Consider the following 27,256-nt stretch of genomic DNA (forward strand, 5'->3'; position numbering starts at 1 on the left):
CACTATGGGTCCAAGGATTTGTATGTCCAACAAGCTTTCACAGCTTCCATAGGCAAAAGCAGAAACCAATCATTTTAAAAGCTGTCAAATAAATGTGAAAAAAAAGTGTACAACCAATTAATAGTAAATCAAAACCATTGTGTAAGTCAGAAGACAGAACACTGCTAGCATTCCAGATGTTTTTCTGAGGCTCTCCTTAACCATAACCCATCTCTGTCACCCAATATAGAAATAACCTTTTGCTTTCTGTAATTCTTATTTTCTTACCTTTAAAATTTTTTTTCTAATCATTCCATGACAATATTTTTGAAACTTATTTAGTTAAATCACATTGATTATACTCTTTTGTGTTTTGCTTCTTCTGTTTATTTTTGAGACATATCCATATTATTGCATAAAATTAGAGTTTATTCATTTTCATTGTATCAGTTCAGTTCAGTTCAGTCGCTCAGTCATGTCCGGCTCTTTGCAACCCCATGAATCGCAGCACGCCAGGCCTCCCTGTTCATCACCAACTCCTGGAGTTCACTCAAATTCATATCCATCGAGTTGGTGATGCCATCCAGCCATCTCATCCTCTGTCGTCCCCTTTTCCTCCTGCCCCTAATCCCTCCCAGCATCAGAGTCTTTTCTGATGAGTCAACTCTTCGCATGAGGTGGCCAAAGTACTGGAGTTTCAGCTTTCGCATCAGTCTTTCCAAAGAACACCCAGGACTGATCTCCTTTAGAATTGTATCAGAACAGATCATTATAAGACTATACTTTAAAAATGTCAGTTTCATTGTTGATGGACTTTTGGATTGCTTCCAGCTTTGATTTTTTTAATATTCATGTCTTCTGGTACACACATGCATACATTTCTGCAGAGAAGGTTCTTACCAGTGGAAGATATGCAGGCTGGATAGCACAGCAATGTTAAGAAAGAGCTGATTCTAAAAAGGTGGTAAGTAGTGATTATAGGCCGGAGAAGGCAATGGCACCCCACTCCAGTACTCTGGCCTGGAAAATCCCATGGACAGAGGAGCCTGGTGGGCTGCAGTCCATGGGGTCACTAGGAGTCAGACATGACTGAGCGACTTCACTTTCACTTTTCACTTTCATGCATTGGAGAAGGAAATGGCAACCCACTCCAGTGTTCTTGCCTGGAGAATCCCAGGGATGGGGGAGCCTGGTGGGCCGCCGTCTATGGGGTCGCACAGAGTTGGACACGACTAAAGTGACTTAGCAGCAGCAGCAGCAGCAGCAGCAGTGATTATAGGCATGCTTTCCACCCACCTGCTCTGTATGGAAAAGATTTCAGGCCATCTCAACAAGAGAGCTTTGTAATTTTCAGAATGATGCTTTTCCAAATTATTTTTGTCTATAGACGACCTTGTTTAGGCATGTACCTGTAATGGAAGATCAATATATTTATACTGATTTTATATTGTTTTAACAGACAGAAATGGAATTGTTCAGTTTGAGAGGAAAATGTTTGAGTTCAGAATACCAGCTTCTGGGTTTCAGCCCACTTTCTGGTACATGATGTAATCATTAGTAAGGTTGTCTGAAAATGAAACAGGCTTACCCAGGAAGTAGGGTTTGCTTAATTGGAAGTCTGGGTGTTTCATATTGTGAAAGAAATGCAGGAGTATCTCTGACCCTTACTTCTCTCAGAGTTCATAGAGCATACTTCCCCCATCTTTCCTTTATAATATCCTATGGTAAGTGACAATCATATCTGGGGATAAAGGCCAACAAGAATCCTTGAGGATACAATCTATTGTCAAGATAAATTCTCCACTGATTGAGAGTGGAACTGTGACTTCGGAAGGAGATCATTGCTTTTTTCCTACGCTTTCTCTGTGTGTGCCCTTGTTTGAGAATTCTCCTATGGTCTCAGATTTCTCCTCTTGAAAAATGATACTTGACTGGATGTTTGCTAAGATTCACCACATGCTAACAGTCTGGAATTATAATTCTTGGCATCTCTGTTTAGCAGTCTAGTAATATTTAATAATGTTATCAGAGCCATTTGTTCACTCAAAAAAGTATTAGAGGGCCTATTTTGTTCCAGGACGTATTCTGCTGTGTACCAGGGATTCAGCAATGAACAAGACAGACAGAAGCTCTGCTCCTGTGAAACTTACATTCTGGGAACCTATCATGAAAAAAATAAACAAATAAAAAAATATCAGATAAAAATAGGGGCTTGTAGAGATTTAAAAAGGATGATGGGAAGAGCATGACTGGATAGCTTCTTTAGACTGTGTGGTTGGGGAAGCTGAGATCTGAGTGATAATGGGGGGCGGGCAGCCATGTTAGAGCATCTCTGAGGGTTTATCAATTAACCTGAACTCTAACAGCCCTTTTAATGAGAACAACTTCTATTTAAATCGTGTGTTTGCCACTGTTATCCCATTTCCTTGTCAATAACAGTTTTGTGATGCAGGCATTATTATTATCATTATTTAGGTGGGGTAGTGACTTCCAGATGCTAACATTAGTAAGTAGCAGAAACAGGTCTTGAACTCAGAGTTTGGTCTTTACATGTGGTGTTTGCCCCCACTCTGCTGTCTGAGTCTCTCTTCTGTGCACTGAGGAGGCTTCCCAGATGGGATGGTATCTCAGATACTGATCTATCTGAGGCCTACTGGTCTTAACACTACTCAGACATCACCAGCAAGGAAAGTTTTCATTTCAGCATCACACGGAAATCTAGAAAATGCATCTTGCCCAATATTACCAGACCAGAAAACGATGTTGATTGTAGAAACCACTGTCTGGTTGCTGGGTGGTGTCCCTCTGTCCTATTTCCTCTCTCTCTGCCGTTTGAAGCTTGTGAAAACCTGTTTAAGAGGAGCCTAAGAACCTGTCTGGGTGGTGCATCCATTAGCTCAAATGTGAATAATCGGCAAGGATTCAAGCACTATCCCCCGCCAGATGAGACTATCAGAGGGCAGGGGCGGGAGTGTCTTCATGAGAGGTAACCCTATTGGTGGAAAGACTTTTCTCTGTTGCCTACCAGCTGGGTGACTCTGAGGACTTTCCTTAACCTCCCTGAACCTTACCTTTCTTAATCTCACCTCCAGATGATATTACCTTCTTTGTAGGGTTGTGAGGATTAAAGCAGAGTGTGAAAAAATAGATATTTAAGGTGACTGGTGCACAATGACAAGTTATTATTTATACAAACTGTATGTCTCATGAGCTTTAGCCAAGTTTGGAAGGACAATTATCTACAGGGCACACTGTCACTAATGGGTGGGACAAGTTGCTTTTCTGTCAGCTAACTGGCCTGACAAGGAGGTGTTTCCACAGCCCATGCTGGCAGCCTCCTGGTCTGAGAAAAGGAAACCCTGATTATGTTGAAGGACACTGAAGCTCCAAACACGTTTGTTCTTCCTCCTTCCAGAACTAGACTGCTGCCCACCTGGAATGTCCAGCTAGGCAGAGACCTCTGTCCCTGACTTTGCCCAAGGGCCCTAGCTTTAGGATTGTCACAAGAGGTCTGCCTGCTATTTGTGGGAGGGGAGAGATGCAAGTGTGATTTTTAAGGGTTTGGCAAACTCTCTTTTGGTCAGTGGCTAATAGGACATGTCCTAGAATCCCAAAAGTCCCACCCAAAGTTGCATTCTCTGTCCATACAAGAGGGGGTTGATTCAGTTCAGTTCAATTCAGTTCAATCGCTCAGTCATGTCGGACTCTTTGCAACCCCATGAACTGCAGCACACCAGGCCTCCCTGTCCATCACCAACTCCCGGAGTTCACCCAGACTCACGTCCATAGAGTTGGTGATGCCATCCAGCCATCTCATCCTCTGTCGTCCCCTTTTCCTCCTGCCCCCAGTCCCTCCCAGCATCAGAGTCTTTTCCAATGAGTCAACTCTTCACATGAGGTGGCCAAAGACCTGGAATTTCAGCTTTAGCATCATTCCTTCCAAAGAACACCCAGGGCTGGTCTCCTTTAGAATGGACTGGTTGGATCTCCTTGCAGTCCAAGGGACTCTCAAGAGTCTTCTCCAACACCACAGTTCAAAAGCATCAATTCTTCAGTGCTCAGCCTTCTTCACAGTCCAACTCTCACATCCATACATGACCACTGGAAAAACCATAGCCTTGACTAGATGAACCTTTGTTGGCAAAGTAATGTCTCTGCTTTTGAATATGCTATCTAGGTTGGTCATAACTTTCCTTCCAAGGAGTAAGCGTCTTTTAATTTCATGGCCGCAGTCACCATCCGCAGTGATTTTGGAGCCCAAAAATATAAAGTCTGACACTGTTTCCACATCTATTTCCCATGAAGTGATGGGACCAGATGCCATGATCTTCGTTTTCTGAATGTTGAGCTTTAAGCCAACTTTTTCACTCTCCACTTTGACTTTCATCAAGAGGCTTTTGAGTTCCTCTTCACTTTCTGCCATAAGAGTGGTGTCATCTGCATATCTGAGGTTATTGATATTTCTCCCGGCAATCTTGATTCCAGCTTGTGTTTCTTCCAGTCCAGCGTTTCTCATGATGTACTCTGCATATAAGTTAAATAAGCAGGGTGACAATATACAGCCTTAATGGACTCCTTTTCCTATTTGGAACCAGTCTATTGTTCCATGTCCAGTTCTAACTGTTGCTTCCTGACCTGCATGTAGATTTCTCAAGAGGCAGATCAGGTGGTCTGGTATTCCCATCTCTTTCAGAATTCTCCACAGTTTATTGTGATCCACACAGTCAAAGGCTTTGGCATAGTCAATAAATCAGAAATAGATGTTTTTCTGGAACTGTCTTGCTTTTCCCATGATCCAGCGGATGTTGGCAATTTGGTCTCTGGTTCCTCTGCCTTTTCTAAAACCAGCTTGAACATCTGGAAGTTCATGGTTCAGGTATTGCTGAAGCCTGGCTTGGAGAATTTTGAGCATTACTTTACTAGTGTGTGAGATGAGTGCAATTGTGTGGTAGTTTGAGCATTCTTTGGCATTGCCTTTCTTTGGGACTGGAATGAAAACGGACCTTTTCCAGTCCTGTGGCCACTGCTGAGTTTTCCAAATTTCTGGCATATTGAGTGCAGCACTTTCATAGCATCATCTTTCAGGATTTGAAACAGCTCAACTGGAATTCCATCACCTCCACTAGCTTTGTTCGTAGTGATGTTTTCTAAGGCCCACTTGACTTCACATTCCAGGATGTCTGGCTCTAGGTGAGTGATCACACTATCGTGATTATCTGGGTCGTGAAGATCTTTTTTGTACAGTTCTTCTGTGTATTCTTGCCATCTCTTCTTAATATCTTCTGCTTCTGTTAGGTCCATATCATTTCTGTCCTTTATCGAGCCCATCTTTGCGTGGAATGTTCCCTTGGTATCTCTAATTTTCTTGAAGAGATCTCTAATCTTTCCCATTCTGTTGTTTTCCTCTATTTCTTTGCACTGATCGCTGAGGAAGGCTTTCTTATCTCTTCTTGCTATTCTTTGGAACTCTGCATTTAGATGCTTATATCTTTCCTTTGCTCCTTTGCTTTTCGCTTCTCTTCTTTTCACAGCTATTTGTAAGGCCTCCCCAGATAGCCATTTTGCTTTTTGCATTTCTTTTCCATGGGGATGGTCTTGATCCCTGTCTCCTGTACAATGTCACGAACCTCCGTCCATAGTTCATCAGGCACTCTATCTATCAGATCTAGGCCCTTAAATCTATTTCTCACTTCCACTGTATAATCATAAGGGATTTGATTTAGGTCATACCTGAATGGTCTAGTGGTTTTCCCTACTTTCTTCAATTTAAGTCTGAATTTGGCAATAAGGAGTTCATGATCTGAGCCACAGTCAGCTCCTGGTCTTGTTATTGCTGACTGTATAGAGCTTCTCCATCTTTGGCTGCAAAGAATATAATCCATCTGATTTCGGTGTTGACCATCTGGTGATGTCCATATGTAGAGTCTTCTCTTGTGTTGTTGGAAGAGGGTGTTTGCTATGACCAGTGCATTTTCTTGGCAAAACTCTATTAGTCTTTGCCCTGCTTTGTTCCGTATTCCAAGGCCAAATTTGCCTGTTACTCCAGGTGTTTCTTGACCTCCTACTTTTGCATTCCAGTCCCCTACAATGAAAAGGACACCTTTTTTGGGTATAGTTCCATAAGGACTTGTAGGTCTTCATAGAACCGTTCATCTTCAGCTTCTGCAGCATTACTGGTTGGGGTCTAGACTTGGATTACTGTGATATTGAATGGTTTGCCTTGGAAACGAACAGAGATCATTCTGTCGTTTTTGAGATTGCATCCAAGTACTGCATTTTGGACTCTTTTGTTGACCATGATGGCTACTCCATTTCTTCTGAGGGATTCCTGCCTGCAGTAGTAGATATAATGCTCATCTGAATTAAATTCACCCATTCCAGTCCATTTTAGTTCGCTGATTCCTAGAATGTCGACATTCACTCTTGCCATCTCTTGTTTGACCACTTCCGATTTGCCTTGATTCATGGACCTGACATTCCAGGTACCTATGCAATATTGCTCTTTACAGCATCGGACCTTGCTTCTATCACCAGTCATATTCACAGCTGGGTATTGTTTTTGCTTTGGCTCCATCCCTTCATTCTTTCTGGAGTTATTTCTCCACTGATCTCCAGTAGCATATTGGGCACCTACTGACCTGGGGAGTTCCTCTTTCAGTATCCTATCATTTTGCCTTTTCATACTGTTCATGGGGTTCTCAAGGCAAGAATACTTAAGTGGTTTGCCTTTCCCTTCTCCAGTGGACCACATTCTGTCAGATCTCTCCACCATGACCCGCCCCACGGGCATGGCTTAGTTTCATTGAGTTAGACAAGGCTGTGGTCCTAGTGTGATTAGATTGACTAGTTTTCTGTGAGTATGGTTTCAGTGTGTCTGCCCTCTGATGCCCTCTTGCAACACCTACCACCTTACTTGGGTTTCTCCTACCTTGGGTGTGGGGTATCTCTTCACGGCTACTCCAGCAAAGCACAGCCACTGCTCCTTACCTTGGACGAGGGGTATCTCCTCACTGCCTCGCTTCCTGACCTTCAACGTGGGATAGCTCCTCTAGGCCCTCTGGCGCCCGCGCAGCCACGGCTCCTTGGATGTGGGGTTGGTCCTCCCGGCCGCCGGCCCTGGCCTCAGGTGTGGGGTTGGTCCTCCCGGCTGCCACCCCTGGCCTCGGGCGTGGGGTTGCTCCTCCCGGCCGCCTCATTTATCGTTCCTCCCACACCTTTCCCCTTTGATAAATGTGAGTTTGTTCTCTGTGTCTGTGAGTCTGTTTCTGTTTTGTAAATAAATTCATTTGTGTTATCTTTTTAGTCCCCAGTTGATTCTTCCAGTGCAAGAATATGAGTACAGGATGGTCACAACTTCTCATTTAATTTTAAAGAAAAAGTAGAACTTCTTTGTGAAAATAACTGGGGCACCAATTTAAAGTTTTAAGAAATTCTTACCTGGGCAACAAGAAACCTTTCTGCAGGCCATTTTTTTTAAGCCTCCAGTTTAAGATTAGGTCATTCAGGTTGAGAATTTCTCACCTAAATGGAGAAGTTAAATTAACTTAGGGGACACTTAGGAAATCATTCTTCAGCACTAAAGAATGGCAAACAGGAAACAACCCAGGCAGAAATTTGAATAGAATGTGTGGTTAAGATCAACAGGGAGTTAAACCATGTTGTTTTAGCACAACTTATTGTACTGCTTGGAAATGTAGCAAAACATTCTCTTCACGCGAAACATTTGAAAATAAGGGAAAAGAGATTATCTTTAGGGAAGTGCTTTTAAAAAATGAATCACTTTAACTTTCCAATATTTAATGAAGCTAGAAGAGGAAAGCAAAATTGTCTTAAGGAGAATAAATGGCTCCCAGGCCAACAGGATCTGACTGTAATTGATCAAATATATTTAACGAAAGCATGTTAGGGTGAGAGAAGATTCCAGAGCCCAGTTTAAACGCTATGCTTGCATATGGCTCCACCGGCAGGATAATCACAATTGTGGAGATGGTGCCATTGGAAAGACAGCAAACTCTTCACACCCACACATGTATTTATCTGGTCCGTGTGACAGGTACATACATCTCTCTCTCATGACACCGCTGTCTCTGGGATCTGTTTAACTGGAGACTTCTCTGGGAACTGTTCTCCTGTCAGTCTCTGGGTTTAGAAGGCTGACAGCCATTCTCAGGACTCAGTGGCCCCCAGGTGATCAGATCACCTCACGGAGCTTCTTGGAGTCAGCCAGTGCTCTGCTTTGGTGGCCACCCTCTCACCCTCCCCTGCATTTCCGTGAGATCCTGTCCTCACACTTCTCCTTTCACTAAGTGCTTGCCTAGTATCAGGTCCCAAGTTCACATACAGAGTGTAAATTCTTTAAGATCAGCCTTGATTTGGACTTAGCCCTCTGGGGCAGGGTCTTTTCTAGACGCTGGGAACCCCCTGAATCTCTATGGAGAAATTTATGTATGTGTATTTCTGAGAAGATCTGTAGACTCTTAAGGAGTCCTGTTGGCCAAGGTGATTTAGATCATTGCTTGGGGCTTCCTTGGTGGCTCAGACAGTAAAGAATCTGCCTGCAATGCAGGAGACTCAGTTTGATCCCTGGGTCAGGAAGATCTCCTGGAGAAGGGAATGGCATCCCACTCTAGTCTTCTTGCCTGGAGAATTCCACAGGCAAAGGAGCCTGGTGGGCTACAGTTCATGGAGTTGTAAAGAGTCAGCCACTACTGAGGAACTCACACTTCTCACTTTCAGGGAACATAGTTTGACTTGACTTCTTGAGTACAGGGGAGAAGGGAGAAGGCCTATACACCTAGAAGTCTGACTTTTGGTCCTTAGGAGTAAAAGGATGTAGATGCCCTGGGACAGGGGGAGGAGAAGAATCTGTGGGTTGGAGGGGGATGAAGAAAGGGACAGCTTGCTATTGTGTAATGCAAATAGACTGCCAAGAGGGTACTATTTTGGGGACACTTGCCCAACATTTTTTTTTTTTTTGGTCTGATGGACTCTTTTATTGTGGGGCAAAGTGTGGGTGGAGTGCAGGGTAGTAGGAACCGTTCCCTCAAGCATTTTCAGAGACATGGAACACACTCTGTAATGCAGGAAGGAAATTGCTATGGGTTGATAAGAAACCACACTGTACACATTTTTACCATTTTAAACCCAGTATCTATGAATAGTCCCTGCAATGCCTGCAATTTGCTGTACTCTTAAATTTTTTTTTCTTAAATTGAACTTAAAAGCAAAATGAAGAAAGGCCTTAGAGTAGAAATAGTGAGCTCACATTTACCTTCACTGTACTGCCTAGATCTGGACTTGAAGCTCAGTTCTGAGTTACTTATGAACATTGTGCATTGGAAATTTTATTTAGATCTTTTTCAATGAGATCAAAGTGTGTGTAAAGCGCATGGTGAAAGGTTTTTCAGTGCTGCATCAATGTTAGCTACCGTCATTGTTTCCAAATCATTAGTTGCTAATAAAAACTATTACTATACTCATTTTAAACTCTAGTTTTCTTTGCTGGAACTTGAAGGTCATCATTCTTGCATTACTTTGATAATGAACTGAAGACATTTGGGAAACTACAGAAAGCTTTCACTGAATAGCCTGTAAAAGAACACACAGTGATAGGGAGATTCGTGCTTGTATTAGGGACAGAACTGGCATAGCTTCAGCATAATTAACTAGGGGCTTAGTTGAATGGCAAGATAAGGAAGCATTTAAAAGTAATATTTTTAAAAAGGTGAAAAAATGGCTGGGTGGGAAGGGTGGGTAGAGTTGACCTGTTCCACAGTGTAGGAATGTAATAAAAGCACACAGAAAAAGATGGTGGGATGGACTCAGGACAGGTCTGGAATTTAGAATTGGTATGCTGCTTGGTATGAAGCCAACAAAGCATTGCTTCCAGTGTGGTGAGGGTACAGAAACATTTCAGATTTGGCATCTGGGGAGCGACAACTGGAGTGTGAGACAGAAGAGTATTTATGTCAGGATAGACATTCTACTTTGCAAAGTCAGTCAAGAGCTTGTATTTCTGCAGTGAGGTGAACATTTTATCAAAGGCATTCCAGATGTGAACACTACCTAAGGAAGCTATCAGCACCTGTGTGCACTGCTAATAAGAGAAAGGAACCCAGTAATTACACCTGCAAGCAGCTTTCAGCCAAGGATCACAGGAACTTTCCTGTTAATACATCTTTATCAAGTTGAGACAGGAAAGTTGGAGGATTTAAAGTTGCACGTTCCAGATCCCTCTTTTTCCTACCAGGCAATTCTAATAAAAGTAGAACAGTGGATACTAAGAATTCTTAGATCTAAATGCCTGTAAGCTATGTCAAATTTCCAATCGAATATTGGGTCTATATTCCAGGAAATGGTAATGTAGCAGCAACAGCAGTAATTACTCATGTTAGCACTTTTACATGGTAACTCATTTAAACTTCACAGCAACCCTGGGAAGTGGGTGCCATCACCACCCTCATTTTATGGATGACAAGGCAAGAAATTAAAAGGTTAACTTACTTGTTCAACCTCACACCCAGTAAACCAAAGACTAGGCTTTGAATCTAAAGTATCTTGATCCAGAGAACATGCTTTTAAATCAGACATGCTCCTTCCTCTCAACCTTAGTTATTATACTTAATATGTGATATACCTATGGCTGTGTGGGCTATCACTGTGGCATAGAGACCATAAACTTCAGGGGTGGTTTTCTGTTCTGTCCCAGGCTTTGCTTGGAAGGAAAAAGTTTGTCCAGATTATAAATTTATTAGAGATCAGACTCTTACCTTGTTAATCTTTGCATTCTCCATGATCTTCTATTCCCCTCATGGCACATAGCAGCTGCTCAATAAGCAGGAGTTGAAATAAATCAAATAGTCTTTATGGTTTTTCCCCCCTTAATATAAAATTCTTTTCGCTACTAAACAAGAGAGAAGGGTGGAAAGGCCTAATTGTCTTTACCCCAAATCCCCAAAGGCAAGCTGAGATTTAGTTGTGCATCGTCAAACAGTTTCACCAAATCCTGACTTTGAACTCAAGACCTGGTTCCAGCTTCCCCCGTTCCATCCCTGCTCTTCCTACAAAGCTGCTGGTCTCAGCTAGGGAAATCATTCACTGCTGCTGTCTCACACATGGCTCATGGTCACATCTGTGAAGGTTGTGGATCAAGTTCAAGACTTGAAGGCTGATGAATCTGGGTTTGAATCTTGACAGCAGAACTTGCCAGCTCTGTGACCTTGGACAAATCATTACATTCAGCCTTTCTGAGCTCAGCCTCATCATTTATGAAGTGAGGGTCATATTATCCTATTCAGAAGATGCTTGGGAGACTTAAAGAAGGTGATGTATCATGTAGTATAGTGTTTGGCTCAGGGTAGCCAGATGCTGAAATTGTAAAAATCGAATTTCCCCAGTTGGAATACAACTTCTTGGAAGTCTGAAATCACAGCTTATGAAGAATTTTGTCAGGGATCTTTCTCCACTTTCTCAAGCTCTCACTCCGTTCTTCTGTTCTCCCCTCAACCTCTTCAGTTTCTTCACACTCTGCATATCCCTCCACCAGTTTCGTCAGCAAAATTCCAACTTGTTCATTTGTTGTTTATTGTGCTTAACTAATATTTGGATTCATTTTGGTTTTGCCCCAGGAGATATTTGGCTACCAGACTCAGAGTTGCCGGGAAACCCTCTGCCTTGCTGGATCCATCTTCTCCTTTGGGATCCTTCCCTTGGTGTTTTACTGGAAACCCGCTTGGCACGTGTGGGCAAATTGCATCCCATGCTCCTTGCAAGAGGCAGATGTTGTGTTGCTGAGGACAACGGTGAGTGTGTCCCTGATTCTCTACCTGGCAGCCTTTTCTCCTGAACATCTTGATATGGGATGGCTGTGGGGAGATGAGCACAAGGCAGGCGGTGGCTAGAGGTCCAGCCTCCAGATCCATCTTAGCCTTACAGTTATTTACCACAAATGATGTGATTTCATTAAGAAGACCTAATTCATAGGGCATTCCTTTTAAAATTACAATTGTAGTGAATGTCAGTGTAGGGAGTGACACCTTAGGCTTGTTACTTAACCTTTTGGGACCTCAGTCTCTCTCTTTGTAAAATGGAACTAGTGAAAGCACGTGTTCTCTCTTGGGTTGGTGTGAGGATGAAGTGAGATTACATTTGTAAAAGCCATTTACAAAATGTAAATGGTTTGATCACTCTCATTTACAAATTGTAAATGATCTTTGGTCATTATCAAAGATTGTTTTGTGTGTCTGTGTATTTTTTTCCTCTTTCTTGTTTACTTTTTAAATTATGAAAATATGATAACACATTTACAGGAGAATTGGAAAATATAGAATAAAGTTATAGTACAAAATATACAGAATATATTTCCACTATATATTATAATTTTTAAAAAGTAGATAAATTTAGATTTTTAGTTAGAGTTTCAATATCAAACACTAAAAAATTAATAGAATGATTATACAGAGATATAGAAGGATTTAGTAGACCTGAAAAGTACTGTGAACCAATTTGTTTGTGTATGTGTTTTTTATCCAGCAACTTTACAGGCTTACTGAACAAAAGGACTTGCTGTAGCCTAGATGCATCTACATATAATGGCCTTGCTCATGTGGGTGCTATGTCCTTCCCTTACTGCTGCTGCTGCTGCTAAGTCGCTTCAGTCGTGTCCGACTCTGTGCGACCCCATAGACGGCAGCCCACCAGGCTCCCCGTCCCTGGGATTCTCCAGGCAAGAACACTGGAGTGGGTTGCCATTTCCTTCTCCAATGCATGAAAGTGAAAAGTGAAAGTGAAGTCTCTCAGTCGTGTCTGACTCTTCGTGACCCTATGGACTATATAGCCTGCCAGGCTTCTCTGTCCATGGGATTTTCCAGGCAAGAGTACTGGAGTGGGGTGCCATTGCCTTCTCCACCTTCCCTTACTAGCCATAAGCATTTCCTTGTAGGACAGAATACAGGAGGAAAGTACCCTTTTAGCTAGGAATCCCCAACACTCTCTACACTCAATCAGGTCCCGTCTCTTAGTTGCATGTTGGCTTTGCAACTGAACATACGGTGGAAAGTCCAAAAAGGCATTGGTGCCTCAGGAAACTGTATTCCATCACTCCACCCCTAACTCTTTGAAAGGTTTTCTCTCATTTCACTATCCTCTTCAACTAATCAGAGCCGTTGAAACCACCTTCAATCTTTCCTTTTTCATCTTGATTTCAACCTTAATTTTTAATTACCTGCTCTTGTGAGTCATTTTAAATGGATTCGCTATGCCGGAGGCTCTCCAAATAAATGAGGTGCTAAATTAGTCTTTATGTAATTAGAGAAGAACTCAATTATTTCAAACACTTCTACTATGTGAGTCTTAGATAAAAATAAGCTTTGGGAGCCAGAAGTTTAAAAGTCTGCTGTTGGGTTATTTGCATTAAAATGACACTTTAAGAAAGATACTATTTGAATTATATTATAATAGCTGAACAGTAAAGATTTCCCAGTAAGGAAGCCTGGATGACTCCTATCTGAAAATGTGTTGTATATCTGTTTTTTTGTGTTATTAAAAAATCAGTACTTGGTATTTATCATCAATCTCACACTGGTAAGATTACAGATCATTATCCTAGATACTGATTAGGTAGTCATTTTTTTTAACTGAAAAAAAAAATAGTAAACGTGATATACTGGCTGGAAGTCTTTAGCACCTAGTTTATTTTCTGTTCCCCTCCTTTTATTAAATGCCTCAAAGAGTGACATTTTTTCCAAATGATAAGAGTAATTACATTTCTATTTTATAATTTTAAAAGTGGCATTTTATTCATTATCCATCTACTCCTGAATTTTAACCAATATTTGTATCGATGCCACATTTCTATGCAAATAACACGATTTACATTCATTGGTGTTTTGAATTCAGATGATCCTGATGATTTCCGTAGTTTTTAATCTTTATTATAATCACAAATAAGTTTTTTCCCTTCATTGTTATTGTATGTCACATGTTGCCAAAGACAATGTGCAGAAAACTTTGTGATGATTGACTATTAGGCCTGACTCTAGGCATATCACTTCTATGTTTTCATGGGGAACATTTTCCCTTCAGTTTCACCTAAAGATGTCAAAGGTAGGGGCTTTAATTTGAAAACTTCAAAATCCCACAAATCAGCCATGCAAATGACATCTGCGGTCCACCAGACCCCCAGATGCTCATCAGCCACCAGCATGTGTGATGATATTTCCTGGATCCCTTATTTCCTCCCCTCCCTCTTCCTCTCCAGCCTCCTCTCTCCAAACCCAGGCTCCCCACTTCAGCAACATTTTCTAAGGTAACCAGATAATTTGTCCATGATTTTACTCTTGCATTTCTTCTGATATTCCCTATTTCCTCCATGCATTCTTTCACTTATTTGTTCATTCATTATTTGTTGAGCAAGTACCAATCGTCTACCAGGCATTGTTATGGACACTGGGAATACAGCTATGAACAAAACAGATAGCAATCCCTCTTCTTACTGAGTGACATTCTGGAGAGGACTCAACTCATTTACACTTGCATGCACTCATCCTGACATTCTCTTTACAGTAAATACAGAGAGTAGGCGTTCTATCTCTACTTATTAAACCTACTCATTCCTGGGCCATAAATCACCTTGTCTATTCAATCTTTGTTGATCCATTCTCTGTCCTAAGTCTGGAAGAAATTAATCACCTTTCCTTCATTCTTTTTTAGCTCTATATTTTCAAGTCTCATTGCTATAATGCTTTCTGCAGTCTACCTTCTATTACAGTGCAATTCTCTTTACATTTTACAAAGCAACATCTCCTTGATTATGCTATTTTTTTTATGTTAGGCAAATACTTTATACATATTCTCTTATACAAGGTTCATAAGTACTACCTCCTTTGGGAAGCTTTTCTTTTTTTTCTTTATTATTATTATTATTATTATTTTTACTTTACAATATTGTATTGGTTTTGCCATGCATCAACATGCATCCACCTAATTCTCTGGAAATGGCATTCCAGAGCCATTCCAGGCTCTGTTTTGGGCATTCCAAAACAGCCCTGGAAAATGGCATTATCATTTTTATCTTAGAGATGAGGATACAGAGAGGACAATAACTTTGCAACCTGGTAAATGTCAGTCAGGATTTCCCTCTCCCTTCCTTTTTGTCTCTTTCCTTTCCTCCTCCTTTTATAAATTTGATGAGCACAGGTTGTATGTCAACCATAGTGCTAGCTCATGGGCAGGGCAAGGAGCAGGAAGTATTACAGTAAAATCAAGGTTCTTTACAGAATTCATCAGATCACTATACAAATAAATGCAAAAATCCAACAGTTACAAGTTTTATTGGGTTGGCCAAAAAGTTCGTTTGAGTTTTTCTGTTACATCTTATGGAAAAACTTGAATGAACTTACTGGCCAACACAATACTTAGGAAGGTTTCATGGTTATCATAGGATTGTAGGTAAGGAATTGACCAAGTCAAAAAAACCAGGAAAGACTTTTCCGAGTATCAGAGGATGATAAACATTAAAAGGTAATGGTGGCTGATGGGGAGGAGCACATGGGGAATGGTCCAGGTAAAGGGGTCACATGGATAAAGAAGTTGAACCTGAGTTCCTAATCCCTAAGCCCAGAGCTCCCCCACTATGTTATAGTTCTTTTTATAGCTTTTTCTCCTATTAGACTAGAATTTTTTTGAAGACAGTGGCCATGGCTTTTCATTGTGTGTAGCACCTAGCTCGTGGCCACAGCAGGTGCTCAATAATTATTTAATTAAATTAAATAAATGAATTGAATCTGCAATAAATGGTTTCGCAGATTCTACCAAAACTATCACGACAGTAAAGTGAAATACCATGATTGAGAAAGTAAGAGGAGATAGTATTACGCTACTTTTAGGTACACATTCCTTTCTCTGAATTCTGTTTCCCCATCCTCCTACTTTCTAAGGCAATGGCACCCCACTCCAGTACTTTGCCTAGAAAATCCCATGGATGGAGGAGCCTGGTAGGCTGCAGTCCATGGGGTCGCTAAGAGACAGACACGACTGAGGGACTTCACTTTCACTTTTCACTTTCATCATTGGAGAAGGAAATGGCAACCCACTCCAGTGTTCTTGCCTGGAGAATCCCAGGGACGGGGGAGCCTGGTGGGCTTCCGTCTATGGGGTCGCACAGAGTCGGACACAACTGAAGTGACTTAGCATCCCCTTACTTTAAACTACTTTTTGGTTAAGAATCTAGCCAGAAATGCCTGAAATTTCATAAGCTGGCCTCTCTGAGACGATTTTTTGTTAAGGCAAATAGTCTTGAGGCTACTATCTTTTATAAGATAGGACTATTTATATTGTGACTTATGATTTGCAAAGTATTTGCATATATGTTGTCTTATTTGATCCTTACTGGTAGAGATTATTTTTTCCCTATTTTACAAATGGAGACATAGAGAAGTTAAAAGAAAGGCTCATGGTTCCAGAGCTATAAGCAGTGAAAACAAAATTTATGGTGAGTTGTTAAGGATTTCTGTGGGTTTTTTTGTTTGTTTGTTTGTTTGTTTTGCATATAAACATGGATACAGCCTATTTAAAGTCTCAAGAATTGCAATTCTGGAGACAGATTTGGGTACCCTGAAAAAGTGTTCTGGGAAAGAGAGATTGAAGGGTAATAAGAATAAAAAGTCATCACTGTTGCCTAGGGACAATTGTGATTGACTGTGATACAAGTCAGAACATGTCTGTTCTTAAGAAATCACAGTGGTTTCTGGGTAGAGGTCTGATAAATGAATAGACTGATGTAAGTTATCTTAGGGTAAAGGTCTGATAAGTATTTTGAATTTGTGGCAGGTGTTGTGGATGACTTCATCAGACCAAAAAGTCAGATTTCATCCAGGGTTAAAGGTACATACGTCACACTTCCTTAATAGTCTCCTGGCTCCATTTAAGAGTGCTCTCTTAGCAATACTGACTCCATTTTGGTTTTCCATTCACAGTTCTCCAAATTTCTCCCTTCTGATAGAGATGTATCTTTAGAAAGCATTGATGATCAACCACTTGGTTATTTGACATTAGTATTAACCCCCTTGGCACTGGGGAGACTCATTCCCAGAAAGCCATGTCCCACAGAGGAGAAAGAGAGGTGATCATGCAGAAGGTATATGATTTTAGAGAGTTTAGAGATTTCATAGCTTGAATTTTAAAACTTTAGTCATGAATCAGGTACAATAATAAAAAAAAAAAAAAACTCACTAGTTTATAAATAACAGTTGGAACAAATTATATCTGCTTGCTCAGATGGCTGAAGTCTTTTATTATGTGTGGGGAAGACTTATAAGATTTGCATTTGCCCTTGACAAGCAATTTTAAGGAGACTGTTTGGGCCAGAGAGTCCTTTTAGCAGTTTGAGTTAAAAGACCTCTTTTCCATTTTTTTCAGTCTTATGATTTGGAGATGGTCTAGACAGGAGTTCCCTAAGAAGATGAGGTAGAACATTTATATCTCAAAGAAACAGGGGGAGAAATGCACAACTCCTCTGAGGACTTTTGTTCCCTTGGGGTCAGAATTAGGGCCGTTAATTCAAAATGACCACAATAGTCATAGACATTTTCATTAGGTCCTTACAATTATTGTTGTAATAATCAATCAACAGTGCTATAAAAAGAAAGTTCAGAGAGATATGGAGAGCAAGGAAAACATTGTGGTGAATCTTCATAGGAACAGAGAGGAGCAGAGTGAGAGTGAGAGAGTCAGAGACAAAGAGAGCTCTCAGAAGCCTCAGAGGAATTTGCAGTTCTGAAATCCTTCTACAGAATTGTGAGCAGTTTCTCTGAGGGAAATGGATTAATTATTATGTTTCCCGAGTCCTCAAAAATGCCTGTTGAGATATGCTTCCATTTTTGCCTTACATTTTTCTAATTGACTGCATGGGTGAAAATGAAAGTGTTAGTCGCTGAGTCATGTCGGACTGTTTTGAGACCCCATGGACTGTAATCCACAAGACTCCTCTGTCAATGGAATTCTCCAGGCAAGAATACTGGAGGGGGTAACCATTTCCTTCTCCAGGGGATCTTCCCTACGCAGTGATCTAACCCAGGTATCCTGCATTGCAGATGGATTCTTTACCATCTGTGTCACCAGGAAGCCCTGCATAGGGAAACTAATTTAGGAATTTCAAAGAAGCCCCATGTTGGCCAATTTTATTATAAATCATCCCAAGTAATTGTAGTCCAGCAAGACAAATACTTGCAGAACTCAGGTCCATAGTTCTTATATGCAAGACCAGCAGAAATTCCAGGAGACTGCCTTAGAGAGTGAACTTCCCATATTCCAAGAGTAATTACTTACCAGAAAAAGAAAAAAGAGAACCAAAATCATTAGAATAGAAGCTAGCAAACCAAACAAAACAGAAAGTGAAACCTTGAAGGCCACTGGGGCAAAATAGAGAAGACAGGGAGAAAGATCCTAGAGGACAGTAGCTGGTAACAAAAGACAGCCTGCCTCCTACCAAGACAGGAGGTTCAGTACAGAGGACTTACTGCCATGTCAGGACAATGGTCCTAGGTCTCCTTGGGGCCACTGAGGAGACCACGGAGCACACGGGAATCTTGCTGTTACCTCACTCAGATCCAAGGTAATATATACAACCCCAAATGAAAAATACTGATTTCCTACTACCTCTTTGGAATTTTGCAATGGGTAACATTTTTTTTTAAGGCCATCTTAGAGGTACTGCATTTTGTGAAGTGAACTTCTACACAAGAGGATAAGCCTGAACTTGAAGTGACCATTACACTGTTACTTAAATTCCAGGAGATGAGGTGCTTACAGCAAAAGGTTGGAAAGAGATAAGCAAGGTCACTCACTTCATTCACTATAAAAGTTAGTCTGGTATTTCCAAGGTTCAGCAAGTGCAAGTCCACAGAAGATAAGAATTGTCCAGGTTTGCTTCCCTTTCTGTCCAGGTCAAACCTAAGTCTTCTGTGTACATTCCTTCTTTGAAATCCACTCAAGTTATTTTAAATCTTATTCTTTTAGAGTTCAAGGACTAGACTGGTCTGATTCATTCTCTTGGTGAAGAGGAGGTAAAGATGATGCTCGAGCATTAAAACACCTAGATTTGCCAGGCAAACAATTTGGATTATATGTATTACAAAGCAATTATTTAAAGTGGTAAGTCTTCCAGTGTATTTAAGGATTTTATAGCTCAGTAAGCGCTTGAGAGAGCTGGGAAACAGATTGAAGAGGAAATAGCCATTTCTAGGTAAATATACTTCTTTTCCAGAAAGGAGAAATAAACTGTTAGAGATTCTAAATTTTTTTTTAAGGGAAAATAAGTTCCTAGTTATAGAAAATCTCAGGAACAACATACTATGGAAATGAGGTACAGCACTGCACCCATCCTGCATTTGCCACATCAGCTGTAGGCCAGACTCAGCCTGGGTCACATACATTATGCCTTTAATTCTGAAAACATCCATGAAATGTGTATTATCACTCCCACTTCCTGGAGAATGAAAATTAAGTTCAGAGAGTGGCGATGATTTTTTCAATTTGGTTTGGAACTGAGATTTGATCTCATGAAGGAGCCCATGCCCTTTCCATACTGGACAATACCAAGTTGAAAATGGAGAGGTTATGAGCTCGCTCAGGGTGACCACTCCACAGTGACACACTTTCCTTCCCTTTCTTTGTCTTATTTTCTCCTTAAAAAGTTGGGTGTATTTCTTTTTTTTCAATTATCATTTTTAAAAAGTATACAATTTTTGAAGGTTACTTTTCATTTATAGTTATTAAAAATATGCATGATTTTACAGTCTTTAACAGAGTAGTAAACAAGGGAAAAGTCACTGTGGCATCTTTATTTAGCATATAGAGTTCTACTTTGCATTATAGAGAATTTGAGTTAAAAGGCTCCAGGAGTAAAGAGGATGACAGGAAGGGGATGAACTTAGAGACAACTGTATCCAAGCACCTTCAATTTAGTGATACTTTAGACTGTAATAAGAAGAATTTCAGGCTTTAATACTTACTTGCCTAGATTAAGATATGCAGTCAGTACATTGGATTAATACTGGCCCGTGAGAGTTTGGGAGTTCCAGTGTTCCAATTTGCCTTTTCCCTTTTAGGGATTACAGTCTAGAGGTCGGTTTGCTGTCACACTGAACGAGAGGGTGACAGCCTGATTTTGGGTGTCAGATTCTCTGTTGCTAGGAGATCAGAGATTCTGAGCAACTGGATGCTATTTGATACACAGTCTAGAAATCAAGGTGACTTTTATACATGAACCACAAACACTGTTGGATGACTTGTTGAAACAAAGAGGAAAGAGACAAGATTTAGCATGAGAAGACCTGGTCTCAGGTCTCTGCTCCCCTCTTGCTCCCCATACCAGATTGGCTTGGACAATTTTTAGCCTTGTTGATGGAGAATTTTCTCATGTGCAAAATAGAGGTTTTAATATCAGCTTTGGAGATTTGTGAACCTAAAACAGGACAACTGGCACAACAATTGTTTATAAACTACCAAGTAATCATTTGAAAATTACTAGTTAATATCCTTTTGCTTCATTTAAGAGGACCAAGAGGACCTTATCTTCCTAATTGTCCTCACTTGGTGGTCTGAGGTCTCTGATCCTGATGCCATTTTTGTAATTTGTATTCCTATTTAGCTAAAAATTATACACTTTCTTACCAAGTTTTTCATTGATACTTTGTTTGATACTTTGTCCTTTGGCAATCTTAGCTCAGGCTGGGTATAAAATGGCAGTTCAATCAAACTGTATTTTTAAACAAAATATGGACTAGAGCAAAGGGTAAGACAGGATCTAGAAGGTCAGGGGGTTGAGGGTGTCAAATCCCTGCTCTAATGGTTACCAACTGTGACTTAGTTTCCTCCCTGTAGAATGGGTAATGAACAGTAACTACCTCCTAGGGTTTTTGAGCTTTAAATGAAAGCATACACATGTGGCATTATATGTGCCTAAATGCAGCCATGAAATTAAAAGACGCTTACTCCTTGGAAGGAAAGTTATGACCAACCTAGATAGCATATTCAAAAGCAGAGACATTATCTTGCCAGCAAAGGTCCATCTAGTCAAGGCTATGGTTTTTCCTGTGGTCATGTATGGATGTGAGAGTTGGACTGTGAAGACAGCTGAGCGCCGAAGAATTGATGCTTTTGAACTGTGGTGTTGGAGAAGACTCTTGAGAGTCCCTTGGACTGCAAGGAGATCCAACCAGTCCATTCTGAAGGAGATTAGCCCTGGGTGTTCTTTGGAAGGAATGATGCCAAAGCTGAAACTCCAGTACTTTGGCTACCTCATGTGAAGAGCTGACTCATTGGAAAAGACTCTGATGCTGGGAGGGACTAGGGGCAGGAGGAGAAGGGGACGACAGAGGATGAGATGGCTGGATGGCATCACTGACTCAATGGACATGAGTTTGAGTGAACTCTGGGGGTTGATGATGGACAGGGAGGCCTGGCGTGCTGCAGTTCATGGGGTCGCAAAGAGTCGGACATGATTGAGCAACTGAACTGAACTGAAAACTAATAAGTGGTCAATAAATATTAACTGTTGTATTACTGTTATTGGAAACACAAAGTTTTTCTCATAACAGAGCATTTGACTCTTTCATGTGGTCAAAGGCAAAGCTGTATGATGCTGAGCTGTGTCAAGCTGTGTTCTAGGGAACTGGTGGCATATTCCACAGTATCTAGAACATGCCCCAGTTCAGTGGCTTAGTACTGGAAATGTAGCCACCTTCAGTTATTCTTAGGCTGTGAAGGTAACTCCATGCAGATATGATTTGATTTAGTAGTTAAAAAATGAAGTATAGCCAACTTTACTGGTTTTTAATAGTAACTCATTAACTTTCAAATTTCTACTAAGGTTTTTCCTTCCTCCCCTCCTCTCTCTTTAAAATTTCCTCTCCTTTTCTCTTCTTTCCTTCTCTTTCCTCTCCTTTCTTCTCTTCTTCTCCCTTCTTCTGTTCTCCCTACTTCCTTTTCTTTGCCTTCCCTGATCATCTCCCTCCTCTCTCTCTCTCCAGTTGTCTCTCTCAGAATCTGTGCTAAGTCAGGCTGGAGCACAGACATCCATCAGACATGATCTCTACCTACAGTCTGAGAAAAGTGATAAGGTGAGGGGACAAAGGATGATGCAGTGAGGTAGTATGTGGTAAGAATCTCAAGTAGCCTGATGATTTAGAGGAAAGATCAGAGAAATTAGGAATGTTCCCATACATGAACTCTGAGTCAGACACTGAAGGATGGTTAGGATCCGGCCCCAGGAAGACTTAAAGATACACACTCCAGGCTGAGGAAACAGCAGGAACAAAGGCATGGAGGTGGGGTTTGCCTGAGGAAAATCATTGTAAGAGACTTAGCTACAATAATTACTAATGCTTCTCACTGCCTTTTGCAGTCAGCTCACTCTTCATGGCAACAGTGGTTGTGATGGAGACAATCTCTGGTTCTGACCTACATTCCTAGGCCTCAAATTGCTTCCCAGGCTTCACTTTCCTGGCCATTCTTCCTAGCTCCTGAGGTTTACCAGACATCCAAGTGGAATTTACGTGTGTCATTTACCCATTCAGACAATAACCATTGCTATTGTCAATCAGTCTCTAAGCGACCATCATGGTCCCTGTTACTCGGTCCAGTGCTGCTGCCTCTAGTTTTATGCTGTGATGGAGTCATCAGTGAAGTGAAACGGAAGCAGCTTCAATTAGGGTCATGCACAAAGATGCCTTCCTCAGTGCTGCCTATGCCAACATCTTGACAATCACCCCTGGGCGTGTTCAGCTCACACTTTCCATACTTTTCTCATCCATTCATCAGATTCTCACTGAGTGAATCAAAATTCCCCATGTGGATGGGATGTAAGCGACAGTAAAATATGGCACCTACCTTCAATATAGACTGGAGGAACTAAGAGAATGTAAGGCAGAAGGTAATTGGGAGCACAAGAGAGGGACAGTGGCAGTCTTTTGGAGCTGGTATAGGGATGGTCCTCCCCACCCCCACCCCCACAAGAGGTGTTAAAGGGAGTGGCATTGAAGTTAAGCCTCAAAATAAGAGGATGGTTCAGTTCACCTGGTCTCTTAGCCCTTTAGAAACACTTTGGAATGCTTGCTTGTTTGGGACTTTTTTTTCCCTATGAAATTTGTATGTGGTCGTAGCCCCATGGTTGGAGGGTAATAGGGAACACTGGTTCTTACCTGAACATCTGCCTCATGACTCTTGAGTGCTGTCATACGCCACCACATCATATTCACCTTCTGATGCCTCCGTAAGTGATGATGAGACTTTGCCCCTTAAAGCTCTAAATCTACCAGCTTTCAAAGACATGTAGTCCCATCAAGAGGGTTTGTTAACTCTGCAAACTTACACAGTTATATTAAAACAATGCTTTTCAGGTTGAATTTTAGCCTGATGACTTCCTTAACTTCATGGGAGTTTTGGTGTTTATTTCCTCAGGATGAATTCCAAACTTACTCTCGGAAAAAGGTAATGTGGATCTGCCTGTCAGCCTTGAACAGCGCATTTAGGCTCAATCCTGACAATCCTTTCATCACCGACGAGGAGAGCATCATAAATAGAGCCATAAGAAAGCCAGACCTAAAGGTAAGTACGATTATGGCTCCTGCAGATGCTAGAGAAGGTGAATCTTTTTTCCTTCCAAATACAAGATTAAATTCATATATAGTCAATACTTTAAAGTAACTATAAATGGAATATAACCTTTAAAAATTGTGAGTCACTATATCGTACACATGTAACTTACAGAATATTGTACAGCTGCTATATATTTCAATAAAAATGGTTAAATTCAGATCCTCCACTGTGCCAATCTTTAATTTACAGTATAGAACATTATAAAGAATATGGATTTTGGAGCCAGAGCTCAGTTAAAATCTCATCTTCATCCTTCAAAACTGTAATCTTGAGTCAATTATTAAACTCTGATAATGCCTACTGCTAATATTAATTGATGAAATTCAATTAATTAAGAAATGCAAAGATCAATATGGTTGCACGTATGTAGTAGATGTTCAGTGCATATTAACTCTTAGGAGTATCATGCCCTGTATAAGCTATGCAACGGGATTTGTCTTACAATAAAGGTTAATCCCCAAAGAATATCCTAGGGAGTTTATGTCTATAAAATGATCTTATTTGAATTCTGTCATTCAAATGTATTTGGGTTACTCTTTTCCCATCATATTAAATTAATATTACTTGAATTATGACTAGTTAACATTCACATTTCAGTTCAGTTCAGTCGCTCAGTCGTGTCCGACTCTTTGCGACCCCACGAATCGCAGCATGCCAGGCCTTCCTGTCCATCACCAACTCCCGGAGTTCACTCAGACTCACGTCCATCAAGTCAGTGATGCCATCCAGCCATCTCATCCTCTATTGTCCCCTTCTCCTCCTGCCCCCAATCCCTCCCAGCATCAGAGTCTTTTCCAATGAGTCAACTCTTCGCATGAGGCGGCCAAAGTACTGGAGTTTCAGCTTTGGCATCATTCCTTCCAAAGAAATCCCAGGGCTGATCTCCTTCAGAATGGAGTGGTTGGATCTCCTTGCAGTCCAAGGGACTCTCAAGAGTCTTCTCCAACACCACAGTTCAAAACCATCGATTCTTTGGCACTCAGCCTTCTTCACAGTCCAACTCTCACATCCATACATGACCACTGGAAAAACCATAGCCTTGACTAGATGGACCTTTGTTGGCAAAGTAATGTCTCTGCTTTTGAATATGCTATCTAGGTTGGACATAACTTTTCCTTACAAGGAGTAAGCTTCTTTTAATTTCATGGCTGCAGTCACCATCTGCAGTGATTTTGGAGCCCAAAAAGATAAAGTCTGACACTGTTTCCACTGTTTCCCCATCTATTTCCCATGAAGTGATGGGACCAGATGCCATGATCTTTGTTTTCTGAATGTTGAGCTTTAAGCCAACTTTTTCACTCTCCACTTTGACTTTCATCAAGAGGCTTTTGAGTTCCTCTTCACTTTCTGCCATAAGGGTGGTGTCATCTGCACATCTGAGGTTATTGATATTTCTCCCGGCAATCTTGATTCCAGCTTGGGCTTCCTCCAGCCCAGTGTTTCTCATGATGTACTCTGCATATAAGTTAAATAAGCAGGGTGACAATATACAGCCTTGATGGACTCCTTTTCCTATTTGGAACCAGTCTGTTGTTCCATGTCCAGTTCTAACTGTTGCTTCCTGACCTGCATACAGATTTCTCAAGAGGCAGGTCAGGTGGTCTGGTATTCCCATCTCTTTCAGAATTTCCCACAGTTTATTGTGATCCACACAGTCAAAGGCTTTGGCATAGTCAATAAAGCAGAAATAGACGTTTTTCTGGAACTCTCTTGCTTTTTCCATGATCCAGCAGATGTTGGCAATTTGATCTCTGGTTCCTCTGCCTTTTCTAAAACCAGCTTGATCGTCAGGAAGTTCACGGTTCAGGTATTGCTGAAGCCTGGCTTGGAGAATTTTGAGCATTACTTTACTAGTGTGTGAGATGAGTGTAATTGTGCGGTAGTTTGAGCATTCTTTGGCATTGCCTCATTTAAAACATATTTATAACAGACTTCTTTCTCTGAAATTTATATAGGTGTAGGCAACTATTTAAATTGGTTTTATGAGCTCAAGGTCAGTTTTTAAAAATAATAAAATCAATTACTGAGCAGTTCTCTACTGTCAATTGTTACCACTCAGTTGTCTTAATTGCCAAAATAAACAAAAGCAAAAAAAGGTCAAGCACCCAACTAACAGATTGCTTAACTTGTTAGCTGGCCATGAACCTGGAGAAGTAGGCATCCCAAATCATCCCATGGACACAACCTCAGAATATTATTGGCCTCTACGATCTTTAAATTTTTAAAAAATATTTTTTTATTTATTTGGACTTTCCTAGTAGCTCAGGGGTAAATAATTCACCTGCCAATGCAGGAGATGTGGGTTCTATCCCTGGGTTGGGAAGATCCCTGGAGAAGGAAATGACAACCTACTCCAGTATTCTTGCCTGGGAAATCCTGTGGACAGAGAGCCTGGTGGGTTGCAGACCATGGGATCACAAAAGTTGAACTCGACCACAACAACAACAGCATAATTTATTTGTTTTGCTGCACCAGGTCTTAGTTATAGCACATGGGATCTTTAATCTTTGTTGGTATCTTTAGTTATGACATGTGGGATCTAATTCCTTGATCAGGGATCAAACCTGGGCTCCCTGCATTGGGATCTCAGAGTCTTAGCCACTGGATCACGAGGGAAGTCTCTCCACCATCTTTAATTCCATCAAACAAATAAATGGACTGACAAATGAAGACACATGTTCAATAAAATATGAGGAAGGGGAAGAAGTCTTGAAAAGGAAACTTCTGGGACCTAGGCTCAATATCTGCATTTATCAGTGTTTTTAAAAGTGCCTTAGTTGACTCCAACTATTGCTTCATGACAATATGACAGTCTTACCGTTTCTCTTTGTGCTTAATTAGATCACCAGTTAAGGGAAGTTCAGATTCATAAGTAAAATTGCTTTAAAAATTAGAAACAGAAAGTCCTAATATAAGCATTAACCTTTCTTCTCCTTCCCATTGCCAGTACCCTCAGATGCTCATTTCCTAGAGTTCATTTTCTTGAATAATGCCCTCACAGACTTCTAGAATCTGTCAGTCTAATCTTTTTTTTAGTGTCTCTTCCATAGGTTATTCTGCAAATCTGTTGCTTACAAAATTAAGTTCTAAATACTTACCCAAGCATTTGAGAATTCATACTCTGATCTTTATTTATCCTTCCAGCCTCCTTCTCCATTCTGCTGTCAAAGAGGTCCCCCCTCACCTGCCTTTCCCCACAACTAAATTGTACAAAACCTCTTTGAAATGTCATCTTCTCATCTGAACAAAATTCTTCCAATCCTTTAAGAATGCAGCTCTGAAACTTCTTCTCCATGACACCTTCTGTCATCTACCCTCTATATTTCTACAGTATTTCAATCCTATAATTTTTGCTTTATTATGCCTTCATTTCTTTGACATGTATATAATTTGACTGTATGATATAGTTTTCCCTTTTTATAACATATTTCCTTCCCTTGTTAGGTTATCAAGTAGTGGAATGCAGAGGCTGAGTTTTACTTATATAGTAAGTCCATGGTGCACATTGACTGAATGAAGACTTCAAATAAGGAATGCCATTTCTGTCATAGCCAAGGACAAGATATGCTAGGAAAGGATAAAATCTTAAGTATGTTAGGGCTCTCCCTTTGCTTCTTCCACA

The 27,256-nt window shown here is 40.8% G+C and overlaps 1 protein-coding gene across 3 annotated transcripts in view; it reads left to right on the forward strand.

Moving 5' to 3' along the window:
- The window catches only part of ATP13A4 (ATPase 13A4), a 123,421-nt gene that overhangs the window by 30,912 nt on the left and 65,253 nt on the right, over window positions 1–27,256 (forward strand). For all 3 annotated transcript variants that reach the window (XM_061412668.1, XM_061412685.1, XM_061412678.1), the window contains exons 2-3: window positions 11,607–11,780; window positions 23,437–23,583. In XM_061412668.1, coding sequence (XP_061268652.1) covers window positions 11,607–11,780; window positions 23,437–23,583 — 321 coding nt within the window. The remainder of the gene's footprint in view (window positions 1–11,606; window positions 11,781–23,436; window positions 23,584–27,256) is intronic.

Source organism: Bos javanicus, chromosome 1 (assembly GCF_032452875.1).
Source record: "Bos javanicus breed banteng chromosome 1, ARS-OSU_banteng_1.0, whole genome shotgun sequence".
NCBI classification, from domain to species: domain Eukaryota; kingdom Metazoa; phylum Chordata; class Mammalia; order Artiodactyla; family Bovidae; genus Bos; species Bos javanicus.